The 25,468-nt window shown below is 32.9% G+C and overlaps 1 protein-coding gene across 3 annotated transcripts in view; it reads right to left on the bottom strand.

Moving 5' to 3' along the window:
- The window catches only part of LOC143045088 (prominin-1-A-like), a 64,092-nt gene extending 46,866 nt beyond the window's left edge, over nt 1-17,226 (bottom strand). For 2 of the 3 annotated variants that reach the window (XM_076217391.1, XM_076217390.1), the window contains exon 1: nt 16,938-17,226. In XM_076217391.1, the coding sequence (XP_076073506.1) occupies nt 16,938-17,148 (211 nt within the window). In that variant the 5' untranslated portion in view covers nt 17,149-17,226. The remainder of the gene's footprint in view (nt 1-16,937) is intronic. The other variant, XM_076217389.1, reaches the window with a different exon arrangement.
- Nucleotides 17,227-25,468: the final 8,242 nt, after the last annotated feature.

Here is a 25,468-nt window from a genome sequence, read left to right as displayed (position 1 = left end):
ATTCAACATTTATGGAGACAGTCAGGACCACAAACACTTTTGTTTTATCCTTTAAATCAAGTGTCTGGTTACCACTTCACATACTTTAAATATTTTATCTGTTGCAATGCAGTCCCTGAAACGGATATATCCATTTCAAATTATCTGTTGTAAACAATCAGAAACTTACATCCTCAATTAACTGAAAGTGCCAAGTGAGAAATTGTTCTTACAGATTGGTGTTTGAGAACCAATAAAATGGTCTTCTGTTGCAAACCATAGGCGGATCCAGGGGTGGGGCCTGGGTGGCCCGCCCCCCCCCCCCCCTTTCGTGGGAAAAATTTGGTTGATTATATAGGAAATCACTGGAGCATGACTGGAGCGGGTCCCCTTTAGGTCAGTCAGCGGGTCCCCCTTAAGAAAAGTTCTATATCCGCCACTGCAAACTCTTGAAATAGTTGATTCAGCCTCATACAAATCATGCAAATAAGACTGTAAAACAATCACTTAATAGGTTCACAAAGAACATAGATGAAGCAATTTATTTTAAAAAATTTGGTTGATTATATAGGGAATCACTGAAGCATGACTGGAGTGGGCCCCCTCTTAGGCAGACAGTGAGCCCCTATTTATGAAAATTTCTGGATCTGCAACTAAAAAGAGAAATGAAAAGATCGCCAATGACACAACTATCCAATAGAGTATGTAGCAGATGTCAAAGCAATTGGAGGTCAACGAACGGTATCAGTTCACAAACAAATGAAAAAATTCTCAATATGATAAAAAACATGTGCATGATTGCCACTGAGAGTCCAATCATAAAAGTTTAAGCAACTATAGGTCACCTTAGGGCCTTCAACACTGAGCAGAATCCATAAGGTATAAAAGAAAGGGTCAACATGGTCAAAAAAACCTACAAATGACAAAAATAATTCAAACCATAATTGACTTTCTGTACATGACGTATTGCTGCAATCCTTAATTTGTTAGGTGGTAAGAATACTCTGTACGTATAAGTTATAACACATAAGAGTAGGATATCAGTCAAGGAGATCAAGGAGATCAAGAAGTGGGAAGTATTTTCCTCTTACGTCTCTACTAGAGTCATCAATTCATTACTCAAATAATAAAAATAATAGTACAGAATGGTGTGCACTCTCTGTAGTATACAACCCCTTTAAGACCATATATATATGTTCCGGACCATATGAGTATTTGGACCATACGCGTATGGTCATGACCATAAGCGTATACTCATATGGTCGGACCATATGAGTATAATACTCGTTTGGTTATTAACGGGCCGGACCATATGAGTATTTGGACCATATAGGTATTTTTTTTCAAATTACATTATAAACGTATCAATACAAAAACTATCTAAAAAGCAAGATGGTTACATGATAATGTATTAATTTTATAATTCAAAGGCTACGTAAAAATTAAATATTGATGCCCTAGTTAGTTTTCATCGCTAATTATATTCTTGCATGTAGGCTTGATGTGACAGTTACTTCCACACCATATCATAGCTTTTTTTTACATTTACTAGTCCGTGTTGTGCACGATCCTTTTCATTTACATCTTTTGTTTGCGAATGAAAAGTTAGCCTTTTTGCAGCTGCGTACAGTGATACCGAGGTCTTGGGCCATGCCGATATATCTACGATGTTTTAAGAAGCTCTAGATTTCAAATATCGTTACACGACTGCAATACACCATATTCACAAGACGACTTAAATAAAATGTGTTACTTTCAATTGACTTCTTGTGTAACAGTTCATTAAGACATTTTTTGACTATTTTTTTAAGTCGACATATTGCCATTCACATGTTGTAACAAATCGGTAATAACCATCGGTAATGACCATCGGCAATGACCATTGGTATAAAATGTGTTTATGATATTTTTGACAAGTAAATAAAATTAACTATTTGAAACTTCTAAATTATTTTAGTTAATCTTTTTGTTATGATTATATAAATTGATATAAAATCACCTATATGATAGCGTCTTTTTAATGAACAGTCATATCATATGAAGAGTTGAGACGTATTTAAAGTAAACTGTAACATAGTGTTAATTACCCCGACCATATGAGTATATACCCATATGGTCATGACCATACGCGTATGGTCCAAATACTCATATGGTCCGGAACATATATAATAAATTGAAAGATTCTAAAATATTAAATTTGGTTGGTCTACATGGTCTAGTGAATTTTTAATATGGAACAAGTAAAATTTGAATTATTCTTCTTTTTTAATAAAATCTTTTGAGTTTGTGAGCACATGCTTGCATATTCCTAATAAAACATCATAAAGAAGTAAAAAGATGATAACTTATAATTATAATGGTTTTAAAAAAAATGTGGTATTTGAACTGTTAAATCATTTTCATGCAGTGAAATTCTATTTTTTAACATGTTCTTTTAAACAAATTTATTTAGCTCTCTAAATTTAAATAAATGCACTATTAAATGGTATTTAAACCAAACAGTTTGAAAGCATTTGTTTGCCATTAATTGTGAAATATTTGTACAGTATACTGCTGTATAACCTCACAAATTTAAAAAGACAAGATGTTATATAAACAAACAGCAAACTTCTAAATTGTACACCCTACATACTTTGGAATGTATATGATGTTGTTGTTTTTTTTATTATTATTCACAAGACTTGCTGTTACAATACAAATATATAAGCAAAAAAACATCTTTATAAAACAAATAAAAACATTTGTATTATCACAAGACTTGCTGTTACAATACAAATATATAAGCAAAAAATATCTTTATAACATATATGATAAAATCTTTATTGTAAATCACCAGGCTGTTAGATTTCTTTGTTGTTCTTGTTAGATTGCTAAGATGCTCAGGGTCATGATCAGTGACCTTATAACCTACATCCTGCTAAGATGCAAGGAGTCATGTTCAGTGACCTTGTAACCTACATGTACATCCCACTAAGATGCAAGGAGTCATGTTCAGTAATCTTGTAATCTGCCACAGCATATTAGTTTTGCCTTGATTTCTATCTAGTGTACCCTTTATCCATAAATTCTGGACATTCCTCCACATGAGACATGCTTTTTTAATCAACTCCTGATTCTCCTAACTATCATTGACTATAGCTATATAATACTATGTATCAAATATCAACTTTCTTACAGATTACTTCTTTATAAAAATACCTATAACCACCAAAGTTCACCATGTGAAAAATGCAAAAATTCAAAGCTCACTGAAGCAATGCCTGCATCAGGTGTATCTTCAAGTGAATGCCTTAAAAGGGAGGTTCTCAAATTATGTATACAAATTATTATTATTTTTTAATCAAACATATATTTAATCTGATATACATGTAGAAATCATAACTACAGACAGAGGACAAGAAATCTGTCTTGTTTAAAACATTTATTGGAATAGAGACATTTCCATTCTCAATTTTATTTAGTTACAAAATAAATGGCCTTATATTTCTTTATCTTGTAGCTATTAACTATCATGTTGTCTTTTAGTCGAACAGACTTCATTCAAACTACCATAAATCTGCAAGTTAAAATGTTTAAAGATCATAAAAAAATAAATAACCCATAAGATAGCAAATCCCTAATGAGGCAATTTTGCAAAAATGGTGCGAAAAAATACACATAATTATTTAAAGGACAATGACATCCTATTGAAACTTTTTAATAGATATTAAAGTAGTGACCACATGATGATTTATTTGAATGGACTAGGTGAAAATCGTGATCTTTATCAGACATCCTGGTTGTATCATTTCATCATAATTAAATATGACTAAGTTTCACTTTTACTAGAATTTACATGATATCAATGTGGTTTTTGTGGAGCTTGCAACTTTTGTTGCAGAAAGCTCGACATACGGATAGTGATCCGGCGGCAGCGGCGGCGTTAGCTCACTTCTTAAAAGGTTTATATTTTAGAAGGTGAAAGACCTGGATGCTTCATACTTTGGATATAGATGCCTCATGTTACGAAGTTTCCGTCAGTCACATGTCCAATGTCCTTGACCTCATTTTCATGGTTCAGTGACCACTTGAAAAAAAAGTTCAGAATTTTTGTAATGTTGAATTCTCTCTTATTATAAGTAATAGGATAACTATATTTGGTATGTGCGTAGCTTGCAAGGTCCTGACATGCCCGTCAGACAGTTTTCACTTGACCTCGACCTCATTTCATGGATCAGTGAACAAGATTAAGTTTTGGTGGTCAAGTCCATATCTAAGATACTATAAGCAATAGGGATAGTATATTTGGTGTATGGAAGGACTGGAAGGTGTACATGTCCAACTGGCAGGTGTCATCTGACCTTGACCTCATTTTCATGGTTGAGTGGTTATAGTTAAGTTTTTTGTGTTTTGGTCTGTTTTTCTCCTACTTTATACAATAGGTCTACTATATTTGTTGTATGGAATGATTGTATGGTGTACATGTCTAGCGGGCAGATGTCATCTGACATTGACCTCATTTTCATGGTTCAGTGGTTATAGTTAATTTTTATGTTTTGGTCTGTTTTTCTCATACTTTATGCAATAGGTCTACTATATTTGTTGTATGGAATGATTGTAAAAGGTATATTTCTAGCTGGCAGATGTCATCTGACCTTGACCTCATTTTCATGGTTCAGTGGTCAAAGTTAAGTTTTTAAGTTTTGGTCTTTTTATCTAATATTATATGCCAAAGGTCAACTATATTTGGTGTATGGAAATATATTATGATCTATATGTCAGTCCCGCAGGTTTTATTTTACCATGACCTCAATTGCACGGTTCATTGCACAGTGTTGAGTTTTTGTGTTTTGGTCTATTTTTCTTAACCTATAATTAAGTAATTGGTCAACTATATTTGTTGTATGGAAGCATTGTTAGCTGTACATGTCTGCCTGGCCTGATTCATCTGACCTTGACCTCATTTTCATGGTTCATTGGTCTTTGTTTAGCTTAATAATATCTTGGTTAATGTTAAAATGTAACAGTTGTAATAAAGCTTTATACTTAGGACTATCAACATAATATCAATGATTAGTAAAGGCGAGACATTTCAGTGTGTGCACTCTTGTATTTATATAAAAGTACATATAAAAGGAGAAGTCCATTACAATATACATGTATGTAAAACAAAGATAAAACATCTTTCATTCTGAAATTATTACTCCTTTAGAACTACCAGTGGAAGTATCTTGGGTATGAACTTATAATGTAGGCAAGGTCAAACCATATATATCATGAAATGTATTCCTTATGCTTCTCTTAACCCACATTCATCATTATAAGGGTTCTCCCTATGGTATTTTATTCATTTTTCAATTTTATATCTTATCATTAAAAGATTTAATGAAAGAATGTACCAGTATTATAAATATGATATTATAACATTGAACATGAAAATGGGGAATGTGTCAAAGAGAAAACAACCAGCCCAAAGAGCCAAAAATAGTGAGAAAATCTTACACCCGGAAGTAAGATTCAGTTGGCCTCAAAACAAAAATTTGTACTAGTTCAGTGAAGATATATGTCACTCTTAACTCTAAACCATATAAATGGACCAACATTAGGGGATTGATATCAAAACAGCTTATTTCAAATCCCTTATTTGATATTATCGTCCTTCCCTATGTCTATATCAACCTGCTCTGTTGTACCGTAATTTTCCAATCAGTACTTCAAAACGAGACCAGGCATTATCAGCAACATCACAATGTGAGAGGAGAAGTTATCAGTGACGTCACAATGCGAAAGGAGACATTATCAAGCTTGCTTTCGTCAAGCGAAAACGTGTCTTATGAAAAGGTAAAAGTCCAGTAATAGAGCGATAAACAGATGATAGAGTTTTCGTCATAAAGATATCGTAAAATATCTGCCGCTGACCATAATGAGAAATTCTTTAGCTCGTTCACTGCACTCACTCGCCAAAAAGGTTCACATTGTAGCTAGCAGCTGATATTTTAATTTATCAACATGATCAATGTGTATAAAACCTGATAATCTATACATATTAGGGCGACCACTGTATTTAGAAGGAGTCAGTCTTAAAGTGAACGTGATATTTCCTGACAATTTTTAATATGGGAGTTAACTCATATTTGACTCAGTGAATCAGGATCTATGTATTGTGTGAAGTTTTTATTCATAATGTACCACTGAAGAATGTTCTTATTCTTAATATAGTTTGGAGATCAATATCTGACATTTTGTAAATTTATATGATCAAACTTATTCTAATATACATTAATAAAAGACTAACAATGTAGCATTATTTAAAAGCATGAGTGCAGTCTTTAAAATATTTAAAAATTTAACAGTCAAGGGTTAAAAATGTCATACAATTGAAGATATGAATAAGGAACTGTTGAATAAACATTTTTGAAAAACCAATTTAACAATTTAAATTCTCACCTATTTTTAAAGTCTTCATTGACTTCACATTTTACTGAACTTTAATTTATTTACACATATCTTGGCCAACTTGGTCAATAACCACTGTATACAAAAATATAACTAGAATACTTAGTTTGTGTGAATATCACTTTCATGACCTTTTTTCTAACCATGTACATTTATGAGAAAAATGGGTGAAGAAATTGCAGAATTTTGCCATTTTTCAGAAATAAACATCTGTGTTGAACACCTCACTGTGCCTTTGAGATGAAGAACAGCAATAAAATCACTACTCCTTTGATTTTTGTGTGTTTTTCGGCTGTGCGTGTCATGATTTTGTATCATGGACATGATGGATGGATACCCAAATCCTTTGATTTTTCTATCATTTAATGGCTGTTCATAAACAACATCAAAAATACACTTTATAATGAAACTGCAATATGGTAAAAGGTTTCTTAAAATACAAAAATTCAATATTGATAGTCTAACTATAAATCAAAGGTATTAAAGAGTAGAATGTCTCAGATCAGAGACAGTTTGAACAAGTTTGATTTTATGGCTAGTTTGATCCCAAATTGTACAGCTTCCTTTGATATTATAATAAAATCAAACCAATAATAGGGAACCAATACTTGTAAAATGATGTCATGAATAAAAAACAAGTATTTGTAAACATTTAGTTCTGAACTACAAGGAGAGTTGAAAATCAAATAAAGAATTCTTATACACAATGTGTGAGTTTAAACTAGGATTATTATATTGATCCCAGGTTTATATATACAGATAATTTGGCAAAATTTGTATTCTAACATATGGTCATTTTGGAGGTGAAAGGTCAACGGACTTCTCAAGTACAGGATAATTAGATTTGTGTATTGCCTGTCATGTCTCAACTAAGATAATCAAGAAATCTTATTAGACCTATAAAGAATTATAGCATCTCTAATTGATTTCCTGTTGATCAATAAGATGTTCCCAGGTAAAAACCAAGACAGGTAGAAAAGGTGTGTGGTAACTGTCATGTATTGCCTTGATAAGCAATTAACACTTAATAGAGCTTTCTTACAAATTGACGAAAGGTACGAACGAACCTAAAGGGAGCATGCATTTCATTTCTACAAAAACTTAAAAGAGTCTTTGTTTTATCCAGTAAAACAGCATTCTTTTCTAAATCAAGTTTATTTTAAAAAAAAATAATATCGCAAATAATACAGGATTATAATATAATCTAACAGAGAAAAATAGTGTCAAATACACTTACGTCCGATACGTTATTTACGTAAACCACGAGTACACACATTTCCGTGAGAATTTTTTAAGCACGAGTTTCACGATTAACATTTCAATGACATTATTGAAGATCATTAGTCTAAATTTAACGACAAGATTCACATTTATTTTTATTTGTTACAGTACACTTTCAGCAAATTATCAAAGTGGAATATCGAGATTTGCTATAAAATGATGATACAATGATTTTAAAAAGTAATGTTGAATAAATGTAAAAAAAAAAAGACTTTGTATATCAAGAAATAAATCTACAGTTTTGCACCATATATATTTTGGATTTTATAATGACGATTTAACAGTACACATGTTTGGAAGATAGACACGAAGTTGTCACTTATCGTCCAGTGGCTAATATTTCATGAATGTTCAGGACTTAGGCAGAACGCAGTTATACGCTAAAATAACCGTTCCATTGCTCCGGTGTATCATATATCACATTAAGGCGATGATTCAAACGTTATGAAATGAGCACCAGCATATGACATAGTATAAAGATCATCCTATTTTTTTCATTTTATTATTTTGAGCGTTGCAAATTATGAATCAAGGAAGTATTTGTATTTCTGTTAGGGAAGAAGACATTTGTATTTGCTTTGCCATTTTCTTAGGTTAAACAGTGCAACATTGTAATATTAAAAGTAGGGGAGGGGTCGGTTTTTAGTTTTCTAGGGGACATTTTTTTCGTCTGACAACTCTATATTTAGAATACTTTGTAGTGTTACCTCCTCCGACCTGGTGGTATCAATAATCATATTCTAACCTATCGTACGTCCCGAAATCCTAAATATACCTCAAGAAAAATCCAATTTAATAAGTGTCGTAGCATACACCATTATTGTCCGAAGTTCCACGACTATTATATAAATGTGTCAAAATAAAGGATCCCTAAAACGAGTCTTACGTATGATTCGTCAAGCATACGTACCTTTCGTCAATTTGTAAGAAAGCTCTATTAGGTGTATAATGTCTTGTTCTATCATAAATAAATTAGCACTTTATTTCTAATCAATTCATTCATGTAAATTATGAATGGAAAAATATTTAAATGAATGGTTTTGTTCTCATAAACTAGTAAATAGCTACAAGGATTTGTATCACTGTCTTATACTTGATAGCTCCAGAGAATATAGTAAATAAAATTAACATAATTTATGTTATGTTATATAACATCTTTTGCTTTAAGTAGAAAAAGTTATTATAACAATCAGTAGAAGCTATATAATTATATACCAATGTCTCTGTTACAATAGAAGTCAAAGATATAAAATTAATAAATGAAAAAAAAAAATGTTTAAAAATTGTCTGCTTAATATTAGGGTCCAAATATGTTTAAATGGACATTGCTTTTGAACAGCAGAATTCAGGGCTTTACAATAACATGTGGAAAATTCCCCTTTACTTTACAATTTTATAGTTTCTCTATAACAATTTTTCAAAATCCTCAATTTAGAAATCTGCATAGAGAATGCATTAGTTATTTGACGATTTACTATATTACCTGTAATTTAATCTATGACTCCACTGAAACATACCCAAACAATTCTATTTGCATTTGATAGAAAGCTAACTTAAAATGTCAGTTATTCAATTCATCTATAAATGTACATGAAATAAACATGTACATCAAGCTGAATTACTTTGATTTCATCTGATGAGTGTGTGTTTTAAATTTATTATACTATTATTCTTACTCGTAAAAGAAATGTTAAAATCTGGAACTTCATAGTATCACTTATTGCAGTATTGAAGAATGACACCAGAAGACTAAAAAACATTTCGACCACAATATGTAAATCAAAACTTGAGACATGTCATTTCAAAAGTTTTAAAAGTTTGTATTTTATGTTTTAAATTCACTATTTATATTATTTGCGCTAATGTTGAAATCCTGAACTTCATAGTTTCACTTATCAAAATATTGAAGAATGACATTTGAAGACTTTTTCAACCACAACATGTAAATCAAAACTTGAATCTTGTAATGTTTAGATATATATTAAAAACAGACTTGACTGAAGTCTCAGATACACATGTACAATAAAACAAGCAAAGCCACATGTACATGTATGATCAAGAAACATATAAAATAAATTAACATCTTGCTTTCTAGACATGTATGTACATTTTCTTTTAAGTCTTTCCCTTTCTGCTTTACATGGTAGACTAACTTACATTGTATTGATAATAAAACATAGATTAAAGGAACATGATAAATTCACGTTTTGAAAAAGATTAACAATTTCAATTCAAAACACAAATAATAGAGACTGGAAATACCAAGAGCCAATGCAAGAGAAAAAGCAAAAGGTCAGAGAAAAAGAGAAAAACAGACAATACCATCCATGGCCAAAAAAGACACACAACAGTTTACATACACTGGCGGCTAAGCAGATAATACTACACAAGAAGCACTCTTTGCGTTGTACAAAAAATAAAGAATTGCTGCATACAATCAATGTATGCCTATTCAAATTAGGAATTTCATATTCAGTCTTTCAAGTACCGGGTAATAGTCTTTTTTTTCAAATGGCAATGTTTTACCATAGGGGCAAAATACAAGAAGAAATGCATTTCATATGTTTGCTTATATTATATTTGACCAAAATAACAAAATGTATAAAAAACTATATATCTCCGGATAAAAAACATAACTTGGCACACCAATCACACAGCTGGGCCACCCATTCCATATCATCCATGATCAAATTATCAAAAGATTGCATATATCTATCAATCATACATATTCCAATTATCTACTTTAGTAAATAAAGCTTATCAGGTAAGCAAACAAGTCTTAATGCCAAGCATCTGAAGTACTTCCTACTATCAGGATTGACTATACATTGTAGCTTTACCAGGGGATACAAGTTTTAACAAGAGCAAATACAACTGTGCACTGCTTTGATAAATGTTCAAATAACGTTAAATTGTTTCATTAAAATTTAACCAAAATTCATACCTTTGTACATGTATGTAAATGTATGTACATCTATGATGTATACTTTGAAAATAGGCCAGGGCACTATTAATTTATACTTCAATGGGGTTGCTGGCATAAATGAAAACAAAATAATACATTCCATTATATTTTGATCACAAAAGCACTATCATTTTCTATGTTCAATGGACGGTGAAATTGGGATCAAAACAATAATTTGGCATTAAAATTAGAAAGATTGTATCAAAAGGAACATGTATGTGTACTAAGTTTCTAGTTGATTGGAGTTCAACTTTATTAAAAATTACCTTGACCAAAAACTTTAACCTGAAGCTGGATAGACTGATGAACAGATTAACAGACCTAAATATATAATTCCCCTAGGTGGGGTATAAAAAGAAGACATGAATTTATATTTGTACACATCATGCAGTTGTTGAATCCACTCTCATCAGTGACCAGGATTGTTTTGCAAATGGAGCAGCATCCGCATTACTGGACATGAATGACATAAAACCAATTTTCCACATCTATATTTGAATAAATATTTTTGCTTTTTCTTATATGTGTAATCAAATCTCAATTAATCAGTTTGTTTACATTTAAATAAGAAATGATCATCATTAAACTATTGTATGTGGATGAACATTGACTTATACTTCCTGGAGCATTCCAAAAAAAATGTTCTGTCTGTATGACATAAACATAAAAATGTAAAGCAACCAACAATCAATCAATCAATAAAGTGATTATTAGAAAGTCAATTTTCCCAGTTAAAAAGGAACAGCCTCCCAGTTTTAAAGCCTAAAGGTCAAACAATTTAAACAAACATAACTAAAAGTAAATGAAGGTAGCATACATAGTTTTTGTGTGTTTTATAAGTCCTTTTAAACTAAGTGGTTGTACATGTATATGAATGTTGTATTTCATTACTGTTTTGACTATACTAACTATTACTTTATTATACCTCTAAGGAATGAGGTGAAACCGTTCTCAATTTTTGATCCTCAATGCTTTATAACTTTATTTGGCCTTTTAACTTATTCAACTCAAGCATCACTGATGCATGTCTATTGTAGACACAACGAATGTGTAGCTTAAAAAAATCGTAAGCATGGCATTTTATAAAAAAACCATAAAAAAAAATAAAATAAAAATGATGTTCAAAATGATTGCAAATTAAAATGTATAAATTTTCTAAGCACGAAAACGGTAGACATCATTCCAATAACAAGTTCATGATCGTTTTTTCGTTACAATGATGTCCATGTAAATAAATACTTCCTTTGTAGTAATTTTAAACCATCCTACATTATGTATGTGACTAATGTCATTCAAAATTAAATTTATAATAAAGTAGCATTCATATGCATATATGTTTGTGCAAAAAGTAAGATTAAACAAAATACATTAGGGACAGATATGTCATATATATACATTATTGTGGGAAAAGATGTGTAAAAATTAGGCCTTCTGACTTATTTTTTAATAAAAATGGTCTATGTTGTGGTTTTGAGGTCCCCAGGGTGCTAACTACTAAAATTGAATAAGTATTGATGTAAGAAATCGAAAATATATTCTGGCCTATGAGCAAATATATAGCTTAGAACATTAAGAATGACTATGAGGTCATAATGAGGATGACATAATGATAACAACATCCAAATAAGATTCCGATTATTATAGTGTTAATATCAGTAGAAAATCAAAGCGCTGTAAGCGCTGAAGGCAGTTAACCAAAAACCAAGACAACCGTAATTATGAAAACTGTGGCAATGTTGCCTCAACATTAAACATTCATGTATAGTACATTCATGTTTATCTAATGATGTATTTATTAAGGCAAATAGTTTATATGTTATCAAGGTTTCAAAAGCAATGCATATATCAATGTATATTTTTTATGGTGAGTCTGCAGTGGTACAAGTTCCCAATGATTGCAGTTGTTCTACTTGGTAGTTAACCTTGGTTTTATTTGACTGCTAGAAGTTCAATTTGACGTAGTATGAACATGTAATAGTATGAATGGACTGGTTTCCATGGAAAGAAAACTGAGTTTGTGTTCTATAGTACAAAAGTTATGAGACACGAATCAGACAAATGTTCACTACAACAGGGATCAAAGATGAGGTCTGACTGACTTGCCCATAGTAAATGTAAATGATTTGTTATTTTGTCCCATACATATGAATATATATAATTTAGGGATGGGGATCTCAACGGTTTTCAAGTTCTCAAACAGGTAGGGGTAGGCAGAGGATTTAGGGGGCAGGGGGCTTATCACTGAAGCGTGACTGGAGCGGGCCCCTCTTAGGTCAGTCAGTGGGCCCCACTTATGAAAATTTCTTGATCCGCCACTGGGGGTAGGGTGACCCTAGGGACTTCCCCTACATTTCATTTTATTTGTTATATTGTCCCATACATGAATATATATGGTTTAGGGGTGGGGATCTCATTGGTTTCCAAGTTCTCAAACAGGAAGGGTAGGGTGACCCAAGGGACTTCCCTTATATTTCATTTGATTTGTTATATTGTCCCATACATGAGTAATATATATGGTTTAGGGGTAAGGATCTTGACCATTTCCAAGTTCTCAAACAGGAGGGTGAACAGTGACCTCAGGGACTCCCCCTATCTTTCATCTGATTTGTTATATTGTCCCATACATGAATATATATGGTTTAGGGATGGGGATCTCGACCATTTTTAAATTCTAAAACAGGAGGGGTGGGGTGACCCCTAGCGACTCTTCCTATATTTCATTTGATTTTTCATATTGTCACAAACATGAATATATATGGTTAAGGAGTGTGGATCTCGACCGTTTCCAAGTTCTCAAACAGGAGGGGGTGGGGTATCTCCAGGGACTCCCCCTATATTTTATTTTTTATTTATTATATTATCCTATACTTGAATATATGCAGGGGCGGATTCGGACAGGGGGGGTTGCGGGCTTGCACCCCCCTTAAATTTGCAAGCATGGGTTGTTCTCAGCTTAATAAAGAAAATTCCGATAATTTTACCTCAATTTTTTTTTTAATAAGCTGAGAACAGCTCGGCGAAAATTTAAGTTTGCGCCCCTCCTAACCTAAAATCCTGGATCTGCCCCTCATATGGTTTAGGGGTGGGGAGCTCGACCGTTTCCAAGTTATCAAACAGGAGGGGGTAGAGTGGCCCAAAGAATGCCACCTATATATCATATGATTTACTTACATTAAGGTATATATAATATAGTTGCATTATTTGTGAAAATAAAGAATGTAACTTTCAGCTACTTTAATTGACCCTTCAAAATTGAGAAAAAACAAATAACCCCTCGAAATTGCAGTAATATGTTTACACTTTAAAAGCATCTCACATGCATTATCATCATTTATCATTTATAAAGAAAATTTAGACTGTGACCATGAACATGTATATTGTTAGATATACTGTTCCCAGCTGTCACGTTGTATTGGATCATTTTAAACTAAAATTTATCAAAATGTAATTTTTAGTTTCTGAATTAAATATTTTTTAGCTTTTTCTTTCTTTTACATATATCTTTTGGTTTACAATACTAGTGTTTATATTCATTTACCATGCATAGATGTATTTTTTCACCTGCTTGGATTTATTTTGTAAATGATCGTCAAACCCGGAATTATCCTTATCCGCTTCCGGAATCGGATCCGATTTTGTAAAATTTTGTCTTCACGGCCGCCATTGTTATGTGTTTACAATGTTGTTTTTGTCAATCAGATACGATTTTACTCGAATTTATACAATATTTGTCGGCGATTTTCTGTATAAAGCTAGCGGTTGAACAAAATGAACATCGCCGTCACGAATAATAATGATAAAAATAAGTTTTTAGCTCGTTTAATTGGAGACTTTGGTGAACATGGTGCCGAAAAGGTTTGCAAAGTAATTTCTTATTTTCTTTCAAATGTAAGGCGACTACGTCGGGCGTAGCTAGAAACCAACTATCCTAGTCGAAATTCCGCTTGCAAAAGTGGAAGGTCTCGGACCACCGCTAATTTGCACACCTGCCTCCAAATTGAAAAGCTACGAAAATTTCTTTTTCTAATTTGAAATTGCCGCCAACAGCATGAACAGTTGAATTATATAATAGACTACTGACGTAGTTGTACTACGTATTGATGACAAACAATATTCCTACGACTTTTGTCATTTGGGAAATCTAAACTGCTTGTCTTAAGAGATTTTCGGCGATTAAATATTTCATACAATTATTCTTTGACATCTTAGCTAAAAGCACGAGTCATAATGAACTACACAAGGATTTTTAATAAGCACTACTTCCTATGTGTAACTTTAAAACTTTTGGATAAATCGACGATCATTTAAGGTTTTTCTGGTCATTTTTTTTGTAATCCAGAATAAAAAGTATTAAAAAAGTGTTCAATTAGTTATATATAACATAGTAGCCAGCTAGAAAATAACAATGGCAAGTATTTCAGGATTTATTGGGTAGAACACAAATCTAGGGTGCTCGCATAATGCAGCTTAACTGCATAAAAAAACCAATTGGAGACATTATTGACCAAATAAATACCACTACAATGTACATCATTTATACAATTATTTATAGTTATTTTGTCTATGTTCTACATGTTCTAACAGACTAACATAGATGTAATACCCTATGTGGTTCTAATAACTTAAAATTTTATAGTTTTTTATATTAGACAGTTTGAAACTTTCTACTCAGTCATCAGTAATTATAACGTACTAATAACTATGTATAATTTACATAAAAACATGAGATCCCGAAATCCTAGACTTAAAAACACAATATCCCGAAGTCCTGAAAGTCAAATAAAAAAATCCCGGATCTTGAAAGGGTCAATCACCAAATCCCGAGCTTAAAAACACCCGATCCCAGAGTCCTGATAAAGGTCCTATCCCCCCTCTTTAATAAGGTTCTAGTGTATATAAGTTTGTCAGGGCCGTAACTACCTATGAGGCAGGGGAAGCAACTGCCTCCCCTGAATTTTCTACACCAAATTTTTTTTTGAAGTAATAAAATGAAATATTGACAATATGTACACGAAAAACTTGAATTTATATTATAAACAACACAAGTTTACAGTTTTAACAGTGTTATCATGATACGTGATATATCTGTCAACTTCCGGATTTTTTTACCGAAAGTGAACCATTTGAGTAATTTTTTTTTTGTCGTGTGGCCGTCCGTCTGTTATTCAGTATTCGTACGAGAATACATATGAAATTTTTCTTTTAGACAATTTTGAATAAAACTTAACTATTTACATTTATTTAGGGCTCCATTAAGCAGAGGAAGTTCCCTTTGTATTGTGAATCTTTTATGATATCGGAAATTCGTTACCGGCTGAATCAGCAATTGGGTCATTTTTAACGTCTCCCGGCCGATCGTACGAGAACATTATGGTCAATGCCTTAGTAGTTAAACACTCCCATTCGTTGAAGCAGAGACTTTCTAAACTAAGTATATACTAGTTTTGAAAGTCTCTGCTTGTAGTTATATACATGTATGTTCAGCTTTCAAAAATATTGAAATTCAAGGTCCTCGACAAAAAATATCTTGCTTTCTATGATCTTGCTTTATATGTTTTTTTAACTTACCAGTTTGATTTCTAACAAAAATATCTTTAAATACAGATAATAATTGTTTGTATAAAATTCCAGAAATACTGATGTTTTTTAAAGTAAGGAAATCGAAGGAAAACGGGTGATTTTTAGCCCTATTGAGAACAAAATCCGCGGTCACAATGTATTTAATGTTAATAATTATAGGTCAAAGTACGGCCTTCAAGGCGGAGCCTTGGCTCACCCCGAACAGCAATCTGTTTGTTTTTGCATAAAAATTGCTTCCAGGGTTCAAGCAATACTGATGTTTCTTAAAGTAAGTAAATCGAAGGAAAACAGGTCATTTTTAGCCATTTTACTGTGAGAAAAACATCGGCTTAGCCCCCAACCCCCCTTTCTGGGGCCCACACTTGGTGGCCCCCAAACCCCTGCCTCCCCTGAATTCAAACCCTAGTTACGGCCCTGTTTGTATAAAGTCCAAGCACCATTACATATTTTTTTAATAAGGTAGGTGTTTTATATAAAATTTATTGAAAAAATTAAAGTAATGAATACTTTTGGTCAACAGTCAAGAACTGTCGAATTTGGTCTAAAATATTTAAAATTTCTTGTTTTCAACATATTTCTTTTTTATTTTCATTTTGGGTGATTAGCTGGATTTTAAACAAATCAATCGAAGCAACATGTTGTCCTCGGGCTATTGTCACTTATGTTTTATATAACATTATTCTAATTGAATACTTACAAATTGGCCCTTCAGTTTTTCCAACGAAATCTTCACTTTGCACTGATTTTAAAAAACTATGAACAATTTTAACAAGTCCTTTTACACCATTCTCTAAAGATTTTGTTGGATTTTCAGTTTCTGAATCTGTTGTTAAAATTGGTTTACTATCCTGTCCAACACAAATTACAATATAATTTATAACTAACAAAAATATTATCTTTGTTTTCATTGTACTTTCGCTGTTAAAACTGTTGCAGGTGATTGTCTTGATTGTACTTCCGGGGTTATTGTGTAGTACGTCACAAGGACCGCCCTTTTTTTTCTATAACGTGTGGAAATGATTTCATTCTGTCATATGAAAAGGTGACAAATAATTGCTTATAATATATCCTTTGTAATCAATACATGACACGTTTTGAGTATTTTATTTACAAATAGATAGATCTATTTGAAGGATATAAAAAGTGTTTAAATGTCTTAAAATTTCAGTCTGAGTTGGGAAAACCAGAGACATATAATACATAGATATGGCACAAAATGTGCACCCGAATATAGGTATCTTGTTTTGTTACCCCCATTGAAGCAATGGTTACATTGGTTACATTGGTTACACACATGGACCTTAAGTAAATGATATGCAATAGTGACTTTATCTGTTGCAAACTGTACATGCATGGCTGTCCATGGCGAATCCAGTAAAAAATTGTAACAAGCTTGGGAAAGTCGGGTTACAATGGTTACATGCATGGGAAATCAGGTTACAATGGTTACATACATGGCTGTCCATGGAGAATCCAGTAAAAATTTGTAACAAGCCTGGGAAAGTCGGGTTACAATGGTTACATGCATGGGAAATCAGGTTACAATGGTTACATACATGGGAAATCAGGTTACAATGGTTACATACATGGGAAATCAGGTTACAATGGTTACACGCACTGAGAATCAGGTTACAATGGTTACACGCATGGAGAATCAGGTTACAATGGTTACATACATGGGAAAGTTGGGTTACAATGGTTACATGCATGTAGAATCAGGTTACAATGGTTACACGCATGGAGAATCAGGTTACAATGGTTACATACATGGGAAATCAGGTTACAATGGTTACATACATGGGAAATCAGGTTACAATGGTTACACGCATGGAGAACCAGGTTACAATGGTTACACGCATGGAGAATCAGGTTACAATGGTTACATGCATGGAGAATCAGGTTACAATGGTTACATGCATGGAGAATCAGGTTACAATGGTTACATACATGGGAAAGTCGGGTTACAATGGTTACATGCATGGAGAATCAGGTTACAATGGTTACATACATGGGAAATCAGGTTACAATGGTTACACGCATGGAGAATCAGGTTACAATGGTTACATACATGGGAAAGTCGGGTTACAATGGTTACACGCATGGAGAATCAGGTAACAATGGTTACATGCATGGAGAATCAGGTTACAATGGTTACATGCATGGAGAATCAGGTTACAATGGTTACATACATGGGAAAGTTGGGTTACAATGGTTACATGCATGGAGAATCAGGTTACAATGGTTACATACATGGGAAAGTTGGGTTACAATGGTTACATGCATGGAGAATCAGGTTACAATGGTTACATACATGGGAAATCAGGTTACAATGGTTACATGCATGGAGAATCAGGTTACAATGGTTACATGCATGGAGAATCAGGTTACAATGGTTACATGCATGGAGAATCAGGTTACAATGGTTACATACATGGGAAAGTCGGGTTACAATGGTTACAGCATGGAGAATCAGGTTACAACGGTTACATACATGGGAAATCAGGTTACAATGGTTACACGCATGGAGAATCAGGTTACAATGGTTACACGCATGGAGAATCAGGTTACAATGGTTACATGCTTGGAGAATCAGGTTACAATGGTTACATACATGGGAAAGTCGGGTTACAATGGTTACATGCATGGAGAATCAGGTTACAATGGTTACATACATGGGAAATCAGGTTACAATGGTTACACGCATGGAGAATCAGGTTACAATGGTTACATGCATGGAGAATCAGGTTACAATGGTTACATGCATGGAGAATCAGGTTACAATGGTTACATACATGGGAAAGTCGGGTTACAATGGTTACATGCATGGAGAATCAGGTTACAATGGTTACACGCATGGAGAATCAGGTTACAATGGTTACATGCATGGAGAATCAGGTTACAATGGTTACATACATGGGAAAGTCCGGTTACAATGGTTACATGCATGTAGAATCAGGTTACAATGGTTACACGCATGGAGAATCATGGTTACAATGGTTACATACATGGGAAATCAGGTTACAATGGTTACATACATGGGAAATCAGGTTACAATGGTTACACGCATGGAGAATCAGGTTACAATGGTTACATACATGGAAAAGTCGGGTTACAATGGTTACACGCATGGAGAATCAGGTTACAATGGTTACACGCATGGAGAATCAGGTTACAATGGTTACATGCATGGAGAATCAGGTTACAATGGTTACATACATGGGAAAGTTGGGTTACAATGGTTACATGCATGGAGAATCAGGTTACAATGGTTACATACATGGGAAATCAGGTTACAATGGTTACATACATGGGAAATCAGGTTACAATGGTTACACGCATGGAGAATCAGGTTACAATGGTTACATGCATGGAGAATCAGGTTACAATGGTTACATACATGGGAAAGTCCGGTTACAATGGTTACATGCATGTAGAATCAGGTTACAATGGTTACACGCATGGAGAATCATGGTTACAATGGTTACATACATGGGAAATCAGGTTACAATGGTTACATACATGGGAAATCAGGTTACAATGGTTACATACATGGGAAATCAGGTTACAATGGTTACACGCATGGAGAATCAGGTTACAATGGTAACACGCATGGAGAATCAGGTTACAATGGTTACATACATGGGAAAGTCGGGATACAATGGTTACATGCATGGAGAATCAGGTTACAAGGGTTACACGCATGGGGAATCAGGTTACAATGGTTACATACATGGGAAAGTTGGGTTACAACGGTTACATGCATGGAGAATCAGGTTACAATGGTTACATACATGGGAAATCAGGTTACAATGGTTACACACATGGAGAATCAGGTTACAATGGTTACATACATGGGAAAGTCGGGTTACAATGGTTACATGCATGGAGAATCAGGTTACAAAGGTTACACGCATGGGGAATCAGGTTACAATGGTTACATACATGGGAAAGTTGGGTTACAACGGTTACATGCATGGAGAATCAGGTTACAATGGTTACATACATGGGAAATCAGGTTACAATGGTTACACACATGGAGAATCAGGTTACAATGGTTACATACATGGGAAAGTCGGGTTACAATGGTTACACGCATGGAGAATCAGGTTACAATGGTTACACGCATGGAGAATCAGGTTACAATGGTTACATGCATGGAGAATCAGGTTACAATGGTTACATACATGGGAAAGTTGGGTTACAATGGTTACATGCATGGGTAATCAGGTTACAATGGTTACACGCATGGAGAATCAGGTTACAATGGTTACACGCATGGAGAATCAGGTTACAATGGTTACATGCATGGAGAATCAGGTTACAATGGTTACATACATGGGAAAGTCGGGTTACAATGGTTACATGCATGGAGAATCAGGTTACAATGGTTACATACATGGGAAATCAGGTTACAATGGTTACATACATGGGAAATCAAGTTACAATGGTTACATACATGGGAAATCAGGTTACAATGGTTACACGCATGGAGAATCAGGTTACAATGGTTATATACATGGGAAATCAGGTTACAATGGTTACATACATGGGAAATCAGGTTACAATGGTTACACGCATGGAGAATCAGGTTACAATGGTTACATGCATGGAGAATCAGGTTACAATGGTTACATACATGGGAAATCAGGTTACAATGGTTACACGCATGGAGAATCAGGTTACAATGGTTAATACATGCATGGAGAATCAGGTTACAATGGTTACATACATGGGAAATCAGGTTACAATGGTTACACGCATGGAGAATCAGTTTACAATGGTTACACACATGGAGAATCAGGTTACAAGTACTATATATACCATGGTTTTTACGTGTTAACATATTTAAACAAACGAATCCGACAGACCTCAGAGACTAAGTATAACACAGTAGTCTCAGGACCAACTTAGTCAAGTTGTTAAACTCCCTTAGTAGAAGGACTTTGTTAATGTCCATGTCAAGACCAATTACGGAATCACATTTAGCCTGGGAACATTCTTTTGAATAATTCAGTGTTTTATCTGAATTCATAAATGTTAATTGATTATGATGGTGTTTTTTTTTGTGTTGACAATGATCATCCAAATAAAATTAACAATATGCTGGTTGTTGATCTTGAACAGTAAAAAAACCTGAAACAACATCTTCTACTCATTATTTTAGTCTAACTTTTTTATATAATGCTATTCAATTTTTAAACTTGCCTTAAAATTAATGAATTAATAAACATCTTCCCCAATGTAACATTATATCAATATGTTTATTACTTATAATTTAAACTCTGTTTATAACCTACAGTCCAAACTCTGTTTATTACATATTATTTAAACTCTGGGTATAACTTACAATCTTAACCTTGTTTATTACTTATAATTCAAACTCAGATTAATACCTAATCTATAAATGTTTACATCTTACATATTGTCTATTCTAGAGACATATAATATATGCATTATATGTTTCTGTCATTTCATATTTCATATTTGCATGGCATATATATCTATATAATTATTTGTTTCAAATGGAAAGTTGTAAATTTCTTCAACATGCATGACATGTTCAAATGTAAATCAAATAGGTTAGAAAAATAAATATAATTAATATCAAAATTATTGAATTAAAATTAGAGTGTGTCCTTGTATTCATGTACGTATTTATTGAAAAAAAAACTTTGTATTAAAATAAACCCTAAAAAAAGGTTAGTCCTAAAATAAAACCATTCCCTTTATATTGAAAGGTTTAAAGACATTATAATGAAATTTTAAATTTGTTTAACTTATATCAAAACTATAAATATGTTATACACATGTGAAATTCAACAAGAATAAACAGATTGTTGAAGAAGTGGTTGATAAGATAATCAGTCTTTGCCTCTCTGTAATTGTTAATTTTTATAGGGATGCGGCGGCGGCGTTAGCTAAGTGCTTAAAAGCTTAATATTTTAGAAGGTGGAAGACCTGGAAGCGTCATACTTGGTATATAGATGCCTCATGTTAGGAAGTTTCCGTCAGTCACATGTCCAATGTTCTTGACCTCATTTTCCTGGTTCAGTGGTTATAGTTAAGTTGTTGTGTTTTGGTCTGTATTACTTATGCTGTATGTATTAGGTCTACTATTTGGTGTATAGAATGATTGTATGGTGTACATGTCTAGCTGACAGGTGTCATCTGACCTTGGCCTCATTTTCATGGCTCAGTGGTCAAAGTTAAAGTTTTCAATTCAGTTTTGGTATTTTTTTCCTAATGCTATATGCATTAGATTAACTAGATTTCGTGTATGAAATATTTTATGATTTATATGCCAGTAGCGCAGGTTTTATTTGACCTTGACCTTATTTTCACAGTTCATTGCTCAGTGTTAAGTTTTTTGTGTTTTGGTCTGTTTTTCTTTAAATATAAGCAATAGGTCAACTATATTTGTTGTATGGTAGAATTGTTAGCTGTAAGCTGAAAGTTAAGAAGACCGCATTAAATAATTTTAATTTATAGCATTATGAATGCAATCTCCTTTAAGAGTGCAGGAAAGAAAGTCACAGGATTCTATTTTGGAAATTTTAGAAGAAACTGGGACTTCAGAGGCGTATTTAGAGGGGTTTTCAGGGGCCAGGGCCCCACTTTTCTGGGATAAATATGGTTGATGATATAGGGAATCACTGAAGCATGACTGGAGTGGGCCCATCTTAGGCAGTCAGTGGGCCCCACTTATGAAAATCTCTGGATCCGACACTTTTAAACATAGTTGGTTAAACATGATGGGACTTAAAATGTTTTGGTAGTAATTGGTGCTTACAAATACAGCAAAGGACTTGTCTTGTTGCACTAGAAACAAAGTTTTAAAACTAATTACCATAAATCAGTGTTTTAGAAGCACATAATGCATATATGAAAACATTTGAGAAAGATCTGAGAGTCTTTGTTCAAATTGCTCATTTGGTGAAGTTGAAGATGAGCTTTATTTTTTGTTAGAATGCCTTCTTTTTGATATTCAGAGGGAAGGTTTTTTTAAATACATTTCTCACAATTGTTATAATTTTAAAAATTTGAATAAATCTTATAAATTGTTATGGCTCTTACCCAAGAAAATTTAACTCTTATGGAAAAATTATATTTGAGACCGTTTTGAATTAAGGGGATCAGGTATACATATTGAATATAAGTCAAGTACTAGTAAACGATTTGAGAATGAATGCATATAATGTAATTTCATTCTTTTAATTATTCACAATATGTATGTGGTTTTGTTTCTGCTTCTGTCCAATGCTTATATACTAAATATATATTTACATTTGACTATTATTGTTGTTGTTACCAATTATGTAAATCAATTGTATCTGATTTTATGCCCTTAATGGCCCTGTAATTTGGGAAATAAAAATATTCTATACTATTCTATTCTATTATATTCTATTCTATGATGTAAGAAAAGAAAAGCATATAAAACCATAAATAAAAAGTTTGGTATTTACAGATATTATGACTTTGTAATTAAATTACTTTGTAATCAGCACATTACACATGACTGATGACTTTGTGCAAATTGCAAATTATCATGTTCTATCAACCATATCAGAGACATAAATACCCACTGACCATATCCAATAAACAATTGAAAATTTAATGGTCATGATGGTAGTTATTGACTTCACTGAATGGCTTGGGGTTACAAATAAGGTATCTCCCTAAGGGAGCTACCATTTGATTTTTATGGGGGGGGCTAGGATGAAATTTGAAAAAAATAGGCAGGACAGGAGTTTTGAGTAAAAAAAAAAGGCAGGATGAGACACTTGTATAAAAAAAAAAGTCAGGACGACAATGTAGGTAAAAAAAAGTCAGGATAAACTAAAAAAAAAAAGGCAGGACCGAACAGAGTGAAAAATAAAAAGGCAGGACAGAGATTACAGCTAAAAAAAAATGCAGGACAAAATTTTTCATCCTTGCCCCCCCATAAAAATCAAATGGTAGCTCCTTAAAGTAACATAAAATCCAAATTTGTTAGCATTTAATTGCAAGTTTTTTTCCGTTCTCTAACATTAGTTTGCCTCAACCAAATGTTATGAAACTTATACACAATGCTTATTACCACATAATACAGGCTTGGGCACAGGACATTTCAGCGAGAGAAAAAAAAAGACTACTAGGGAATATTTTAGCGCCTACATTAGAGCCCATTTTAGCGTGTGATTACTCTGTTCTCCTGTATTTTGTATAGTCCATTTTAGCGAAAGCTGACCCTGGTTGAATAATACTAGCCTCACTATAACCATGAACAATAATTTATACTGGTTTAATGTTTAAGTTGTTTATATGTTCATCATGGAAATACAATAAGAGATGTATCGAATTCGCAGATTATCTCTTAGAAGAAACTGGGAAGAACTGAAGATTCTATATTCCCACTTAAGCTTTGGGCAGTGTAATTCAAAGCAACCAATTAATGGTCCAGAGTCTTTCCATGCCCATTATAATGAGCAATTTTATAGTTGTCACCCAGCTATTTACATTTTCCTTGATACTATTATTAAATTTCAAACAACAACATATTTAAAATTACAAAGTATACAGGAATGTGCACCACATTCTAGACAAGATAAAGAGAAAGAACAGTTCCCTATGCAATTCTATGAATAGTATTGTACAGGGAGTCTATTCATGCAGAGCCCATTATGTACTTTCTCATAGGATATATAAATATCAGGGTAGAACAGACTTTTAACATTTGATTTAACCTTTTAGACTTTTAGTGCTGTATTTTAATGGACAAGATATGTTTTATAGTGCTGTCTTGAGTCTATTCAAGTTTTTTATTGATCATACATTATTTATTAGAATGGGTTAAAATATTTCTCTAAAATGGTCATTGACATTTTTAAATTTCACTAAAATGGGTTAAACATCTGGTGCTTAAAAGGTTTCTTCTTTGGCGCAAAAACATCAGATTCCCTGTGCTGTGGTTTCATATATATGTTTTCAACCTGTATACATGGTATACATGTATGGTTTATTCCTGATTGTCCCACTTTTTAAAATTTTAGAGTTCTGATTGTCCCACATGAAAAGTTCTGATTGTCCCACATTATTTTATGTAGTAAAATGTTCTTAAGAAAAACAAGGTAACTGTTGTTTGTTTTGCTAAATAAACAAGAATTAATTATTGCACATTTAATATTAATTTTAAAAAAGTATAAAAAATATGTTTTTTAAATCATTAGATTGATACACTTTTGATTA

Source organism: Mytilus galloprovincialis, chromosome 9, assembly GCF_965363235.1.
Source record: "Mytilus galloprovincialis chromosome 9, xbMytGall1.hap1.1, whole genome shotgun sequence".
Taxonomy (NCBI): domain Eukaryota; kingdom Metazoa; phylum Mollusca; class Bivalvia; order Mytilida; family Mytilidae; genus Mytilus; species Mytilus galloprovincialis.
The sequence above is the reverse complement of the archived record's forward strand: the minus strand, read 5'-3'. Positions and strand labels throughout refer to the sequence as shown.